Raw genomic sequence first — 7,969 nt, 5'->3', positions numbered from 1 at the left:
TCCCTAGCCTTGGAGGTTTAGAGAAACGTGACTTATCTATAAATAAGGGGAATGTATAAATAAAAAACCAGTCTCCAAACCTGAGCCTAAAACTGATCTCAGTGTTGCTTTCCATTGACAGATAACAAATACGCTCCTGCAGTCACTCTCAATGGGTTCATCTTTATTCTTGGAGGAGCTTATGCACGAGCAACCACCATCTATGACCCAGAGAAAGGCAATATTAAAGCAGGTCCCAACATGAACCACTCCAGGCAGTTCTGCAGGTGAGAAAAACCATTAAAACTGAATTACCGGTGCCTTAACACTTTCTGCTGATAAATAAGCTAATACAACCTAAGAGTGAAGGGGCGAGGGGAAGGGAGATGTGTACCATCTGGGCGTTTTCCTCATCTCTTTTTTGTATGTGTTGAGGGGCGCAGCATTTCCCAAAGTGCACGTCCAGGACCCTGCTACGGTTCAGTGTCTCCTCACGTTCAGGCGCGATGGATCACGGGGAGGGACGGGTCTTGGGCTCGTCCAGCAGACTACAGGAACGTGGTTTTCCTCAGTGTGCCATGTGTAACCGGAGGATGATAAAAACCCTCTGTAGGAGAGACCACCATAATGTGGAGCGTGTGTTTTGCTAAGTAGCTTAAAGGTCCTTGAAAGAAAAAAAGTACTGAGTAAGCACCACACACTGATATTAATTATTATTTATTACGTGCTTTTGATTGCTTTTTGGGCTCGCTTCCCTGATCCTGGTCACAGGTTTAACAAACTTCCCAAACTGGCTGACAAAAATAAAACTTGGCACCCACTACAGGTCCTGGCAGAACTTAAAGGCTTTTTAAAAAGTATTACATGGCTGTTACAGAAAGACAGGCTTGTTTCAGCCTTTGCACAGGACCAGCCCCTTGCAGAGCAGATCCCTGTGCTGGCCACTATCCGAGCTATCAGTTTCACAAAGAAAAGCCACGGCTGGGCCCTGAAACGGGCCATGGGCGCTGGGTGAGGGTTGGTTATCAGTGTCCAATGCAGCAGCATCTCGAAGCGCTGAGCAAAATCAGTTGTGCCGGGCAAGTTCCCAGGTGAAACATGGCCAGAGTGGGAGGAATAGAAGCAACGGGTGGCAGCGGGGCCCACAGCAGACCCATATCTCCCCCACGTTCAGCCAACAGCTCTGCTCTGAGCCCCAGGGGTGTCCCTAGCCCCCATTCTACTGTTGAGAAACACCTCCATGTTGTAACTTACTGCATTTAACCTTTTCCTTTGGAGTAGATGAGAAAATTCCTTTTTAAGAAAGCATGGTCAGTTTCTCTTTTTGTTGGGTTTTTTTGTTTTCTCCTTTTTTTCCCTTTCTTTTACTAATTTAAGGAGTGCCCTCTTTTGGCTGCTGAAGCACATTTTGCTGTAAGTCATGGGGCCGGAGCAGCCAGCTCCATCCCCGGCAGGCACAGCCGTGTGTGTCCTGCACTAAGGACGTCTTCCTTCTCCCTCTGCTCTGGCAGGAGGCAAAGCAGGACGAGGGGGAGCCTGCAGTGCTCAGGCAGCTGCTAATGATATTTTTCTCCTGAAAACCAGAAATAAAGGGTACGATGCAGCTCAGGATTAGAGCCCTAACCAGTAACATAAAGTATGAGGGACTTGGACATTTGATACATTCCTGTATCTTCCCATTGAGAGGGATGAACTGCTCTTCGAACGTTTCTGTTTTGTAAAACATAACTAAAATCTATTAATTATCAGGAATACACTACAAGAGTAATTGCATGGGTGATTTCAACGAGGGGCTGTTGGCTGAGCATATAACTCAAAAACTTCCCAGTGTTTCTAACATGAAGGGATGCTTTTGTCTGCACCCCGCAGAAGGAAATCCAGTGGGAGGCCTTGTGATGGACCAAGGAGAGTAAACCGGTGACCTAAATATTAGCTGCTGCTTAGGCACCGTGGTAAACTGGCTTTGCTTAAGTAGAATGTGACACCCGTCAGTAAAAAGTAACTTCAGGCTTCTAAATGATATTTTTTTCTAAAGCCTAAAGCAATAGTGGACTGGAAACCTACATTTATAGTGGGATAGTCACCAAAAAAAGGAATAGTTCAGTACATCCCTATGGGATGCCACAAAAGGTGCAATTTCAAAAATTATTTAATGTGCTGGGAATCAGTGAAGGAAAAATATTTCACCCAAAAGGAGACGTAAAAGCTATGACAAAAACTCAAAGAAATCAGTGTGTATGGAAATAGGGAAAATGGGAGGTTAGCAGTACCAAACTGGTTAAAAACTGGCTCCTGCTACAGGAGGCCGAGGGAATCAGTGAAGTACTAAGGGCTAATAGGAGTAAAAAGAAGGGCACTTTAAAGCTTTTGGGATCAAATTTGCAATTTTAATTGGTTATAAAACCGTTGCTGATGAGGTGGCGAAGTGTAACACAGACTGTTCAGATGGGTCTTTCTAATTGTATTTGGAAGGGAGCAAGGTTTTGTTCCATATTCAGCTGTGGGGGACCAAAAGCGGTCACTGTTGGCAGCAAGGAAGAATGTGAACTCTGAAATCAAGTTCTCAAACCAGGCAACACAGCCGTCTTAGATGCGTCTTTAGAGAGTTCGCTGAGAAGCTGATTGAACCACTAATGTTGACTTTTAATAACTCTTACAGGTCAGGATGGATCGGAGCACTGCCAAAGTGTTTCTGTATTTTGAAAAGGTGAAAGGGAGAATTTTAGTGCAGCAATTAATTTTGCAAAGTGCCAGCATCAGGCTAAGTGGTCTCATGTACCCTCATGTTGGTCCTCTGCAAAATACCAGAGTGGTTAATTTGGGATTTCATCAACAAATAACTAGGTGCTAATAATATAATGAACAGCAATCAATGTGCTTTCCTGAAAAAAAGGTCTTGTAAAACCAACCTGTTGTCTTTTGCTTTTTGGAGGGAGATTGGTTTCTCTGTTTTGGTTTTTAATAAAAGACCCTGGCTGCTAAAGACAACTGTGCCGCTATAATATACTGTGATTTCTCCAAGGTATTTGGCTGGTATTATGTGGAATTAACAAGGCACACATTAGAGAGATTAAATCTGCTTCACTGACAGATCTCAAAATGCAGTTGTTAATGAGAAGGTATCATTGAGCAAGGCCACTGGTAGCAAGCATCGATTCTTCCTCAATGCTATTTAATGTATCCACCAACAATCCAGGCAATAGAAAATCTCCTCTGATAAAGGCTGCAGGTGGCATAACACTTGGTGGGTAAAAAGACACTACTGAAGGAGCTATTTTAGGCAGTTATCTGCATGTCTCAGTTAGGTGGTCCCAAGCCAGCAGCGGTATTTTAAATGCAAAGTAATACATGGAGGAAGCACAATCGGGGCTGTACCAGCCCTGCTCCCCCTAGAACGTCAGGCACTCAGAGGAGGACATGAAGGAGGCCACTCCGAGCTGCACAACGTGAGCTGTCACCGCAATGCGGTGCATAAAAGGTCAATGCAATATTGGATATATAACACGAGCCATAACACCGCAATGAAAACACATTGAAACCGGGACGTGAGAGTGCTGCTGCATACGGCATCGGCGAGACGAACGCAGGTCTCGGGTCCACGCATCAGCATGTGGAAATACCAGCAGACGTTCAAAGGGGAGCTGCAAAATTGACCCTGGGTTGCAAATCAAATCTTTGACATGAAATTTAAGGAGTCTATCAAAGAAAGACTGTGAGTCGACTTGATCACTGGGAGCAAGCGGAAAAGCTTTCAGTCTCGCAGACAAAGGTGTAGTGGGTTACGAGGGCTGGAAAAGTCAAGTGACGCATCTCAGCCTTGAAGGGAGGCGCTTTCCCCACAGCAAGGATAATTAAACAGAGACCAGCAAGGGAGGGGGCGAGCTCCCCAAGACGCGGTGTTTTTAAGAGGAGGTTAGATACATTTCCAAGAGAGGGGCTGCCTGGGGAGAAGTCCATGGCCTGCGCGCACACGAGCTCAGATTAACGAAGCACAGAGATCTCTTCTGACCTTAGTCTGTGAATCTATAAATTCCTCATTCTACTCATTAGCATGGATCACAAAAAACACGGTTTAAAAGCAGCAACATAAACAACTTAAAAATTAACTGCATGCTATCGATCTCCTCTCACCAGGAATCACTCGATACTGAATTTGCTGGGAAAAATCTTGACCGCATCACTTTTATTTTTATCTGCACTGTTTCTACATGTTACTGACTAGGGAGCGTGATGGCTTTGAGCACGGGGAAAAGAAATGTGTGTGACGTTCCCCACGTGTGCGAAATTAAAGGTCCAGTCAAATGGTTTTAGTATCAAATTAAATTACTTTTAATGAAAAACAAAAAATAAATGGTTCAGGTCTCCAGCTCACAGTCAACAGAAGAGCAAATTGAGCATCATTTTCAGATTAAGCCCGGCCTGATGGAAGTCGATAAGAAATTTGTGTTGACCTAGAATTAACCCTTTGAGGGATGGTGCCAAATGGGCAGCAGTAATATGCCTCAAGCGTTTTAAAATTCGCTGAGAGCTCGCACGCAGGTCTTGAACATCTTCCACACAGCGTGTGCGAGGGAGGGCAGTATTTGACATTTCCCAACCATCAGGCAAGTGTGTCCAGGTTTGGTAGCCCCTGCTCATTTGTGGCATCTTTGGAGGCGGTGGTGGCAGACGGCATCCAACGGGGACACAGAGCCAGGGTGATTGCTCCGTGCTCTGCTGGGCACCTCCCTCCCCGCCGTGCCCTTCCAGGGTTTATTTTCCCACAAGCAAAAAGGCTCCCGAGCGCGTTGCTGTGCATGATTAAAAATTCCATATCCTGCTCGCTTAGGATGCAGGCGGCGTGCAAACAGGCGTGTGCTACAGCGAGCCTCCACGGGGCAACGGCGGCCGCGCGATGGTGCCAGCAGTAATTCCAGAGCAGCTAATTTAGCACCAGCAATTCCCAACAGACACCAGACAAGCATTTTCTCCTTTCTCCTCTGACTGCTAACCAGTAAGATTTATTAGATGGTTCTGCTGAATGGAAATCTTTAATAAAACTTCGACTCGGGCTGAACCACACAAAAATACAGGGTCAGTTTGTGGATTTTTCTCCCCCCTCTTCTTTTGTGAAATAAGCTCTTGTTCTTGAACAGTGAAGCATGGTGACTCCTGTGCTTAACTACCAGGCATTGCTGATGTACGACACCAGCCGCGGCCTCCCCCAGCCGATTCCTCTCCTCGTTGTGAAGTCTGTGGTAACTCCAGGTGCTGAAAGGGGGTAGAGCACAGAATTTTGGCTGGATATTCCCAGGTGAAGCTATTACAGAGCACAGTTCCTTAACAGCCGCGCTCTTCTCGAGCCTGCAGACATGAAGGCTGGGCTGTTCTGCAGGGAGTGTCTGCACCTGGAAGTGTTTGTGGTCCAGAAGAGAAAAAGCCAAAATCTTCCAGCAAATCTGGAAGGAGCCGTGTGGCTGGGACTGTGCTCCACGGAGAGCAGATGAGAACTGCCGCACCAGACTAATAGCAATAATTTCTGGAGCGGTTGATGACATGAAGGATTTCGGTGTGCATTAGAGCGTAACTGATACAGACAGAGCGCTTGGGCCGTTACTGATGTGTGATGGACTCTGGAATAAAACATTGCTGGTTTTCAGCAACAAGTAACGATGCCGCATGATGGTTTTGGATCATTAGCGAGGAAAAGTGCTCGCAGAGTAGGAGAGAATATAACTGGAGCTTGGCCAAAACACCCACACTAATAATCCCGCTCCAAGAAGTGCCATGATATGCTCCTAATTGACCATGACTAATCTGGCCCCTCATTTATCCACCTCATTGTGAGGATGACACCTCTGGCAGCACAGTGCGGCCACCCGAGCCCCAGCCCTCTCAGACATAACAACCCCGCTGCCAGCCCGGCCGCCAGCAGCCGTGGAGGTTGTCGGCTCTGCCACCAAACTGCAGATGAAGCTTTGGCACCCTCAGCACCACCACCCACGGAGGCAGCAGAGATGCCGTTCACTTCGGATTCACTGAAAGGTCTCTGGTTTAACCAAAAGTGGGCTTTTCTTATCCTAGCGCTTACTACACCCAGTTGAGGAGCATCGCTCAGCTCCACCTCCAGTAAAGCCCTCCTGAAATCTTAGGGCGGGAAGGAAATTCATCCACTAACAAATGCAGGGATTTTTTTTCTTCTTCTAAGCAGATTCTGTGTCGATCTAGCTGATAGTATTGAATAATCTTTATGGAACTGCTCCAAATAGATTAGTGAGCACGTGTGCATGCATAGGCAGGAGTGAGGAGTGAGAGGAGCTTTGTTTGTGGACTCAGAAGATATTAAGTTTCAGGGAATCAAAACAACATGCTAATTCAGCTGTTTCAAATCTCTTTTACAACCCTAGACATTACAATATCGGATTTTAGGTTTGTTTTTTTCTTTTTTACATTTCCTGATAAGGCTGATGTGATCTTTAGGACTAAGCAGGAAATTTAAACATAATAATAATAATCAAAATTAACAAGCTTTGCTGGTAGTCCTACTGCTTGGTGCTATCGCCAACCATCACAACTAGGAGAGGAAAGGCTGGAGCAGGATCTCCCAGGCACTTGGCTCTCAAACACTACAGAAAGGAAGCACTGACATCCTCTGCTTTCAGTTGCTTCCAAATTGCTGCCCATCAGGAGATTTTTTTCATTGGGAGATGCTTTTGAATGGAAATTGGAAGGTCCATAACCCTCTTGGTGGGAAGGTGGCCACCAAATGAATGGCAGCTGAGCGGCCTGAGCAGGGCTCGTGTGTGCCAAGCCCTGGTGGCCCAGGCCTGAGCTGGAGCATGGGTAGGGCAGGGTTTGCAGAGACATCAACTGGTTGAGCAGACAGCGAGGCCCAATGCTCAGATATGATCAAAAAGGTGGATTCAAAACCAGTGCAAAGTCAAGCGCAGAAACAAAGGCAAATCAGATCCTGGGCTGCATCCTCAGGGGTGTTACTAGCTTAGATGGAGATGTGATCATCCCACTTAAACGGCGGCCACAAGGAGGACGGAGGCTCTTTCTTCACAAGGAGCCACATGGAGAAGACAAAGGGGAATGGGTAGAAGTTGCATCAGAAGAGGTTTCATCTCAATACAAGAACTTTTTACAGCAAGAACAACCATCCGCTGGAACAACCTCCCCAGGGATGTGCTGGAGTCCCCATCACTGGGGGTTTTCAAGCTGCAATTAAACGGAGTGCTAGGTAATCTCCTCTAGCATCCTCTTCCCATGGAAGGTTGGACCAGGTGATCTTTTGAGGTCCTTCAAACCTGGGCTGTTCCATGATTTTATGATTCAATGATTTGCTTTGTCCATCGAGTCCTTTAATGGCCCTGTGTCAGAGAGGGACCTTCTCTGTCACCTGGTTGCTCAAGCTGGGGAAGGACTGTAAGGTGGAGAGGCAGAGAAGAGATTTAAAGGGTGTGCAGATTACACAAGCACCCCAACCTGGCCAGGCAGGTCCCCAACAGCCTTGGTGCGCCTCAGCCTCATTGAGATTTTTTTTTTAGGAGTGTAATTCATAGCTTGATGGAGGTCATCTGACGGACAGGACCAGCGGTGGCAGTGTCAGGGGACAGTCACTTCACGATCCTCTGGCACTGATCATGGTTCAGGCAGTGAAGGACGCCCTGGCACCGCGGGTGACTTCGCTGCAGGGCAATAGGTGAGGCCTCTCTCAGGAGGCCTCTGGAAAACCACAGTAATTACCCAGGGAGCAGAAAGCGTGGCCGTTACCCTGCTGGGAGATAATCTGCAAAATGCCGAAACGTATTCTCCGGGAAGGAGTGGATGAGGTGACCTCCACATTGATGGCGATTACCTCCACCCTGGGCGTGCTGCTGGAGCAACGCAGGTCCGGCTGCTCCTCAGCTGGGGCGGTCACTGCCCCCGGAGCTGCTGGGGTTTTGTGTCCCCACAGCGAAGCTTTGCGGTGCAGAGCTTCCTTCCTTCCTTCCCCGGCTCTGACAGC

At 47.2% G+C, this 7,969-nt stretch overlaps 1 protein-coding gene across 1 annotated transcript in view; it reads left to right on the top strand.

Moving 5' to 3' along the window:
• Positions 1-7,969, top strand: part of KLHL29 (kelch-like family member 29) — a 68,200-nt gene that overhangs the window by 56,125 nt on the left and 4,106 nt on the right. Inside the window, exon 8 of the mRNA XM_010195147.1 lies at positions 122-266. Coding sequence (XP_010193449.1) covers positions 122-266 — 145 coding nt within the window. The remainder of the gene's footprint in view (positions 1-121; positions 267-7,969) is intronic.

Source organism: Mesitornis unicolor, unplaced genomic scaffold, assembly GCF_000695765.1.
Source record: "Mesitornis unicolor isolate BGI_N332 unplaced genomic scaffold, ASM69576v1 scaffold3242, whole genome shotgun sequence".
NCBI classification, from domain to species: Eukaryota; Metazoa; Chordata; class Aves; order Mesitornithiformes; family Mesitornithidae; genus Mesitornis; species Mesitornis unicolor.
The sequence above is the reverse complement of the archived record's forward strand: the minus strand, read 5'-3'. Positions and strand labels throughout refer to the sequence as shown.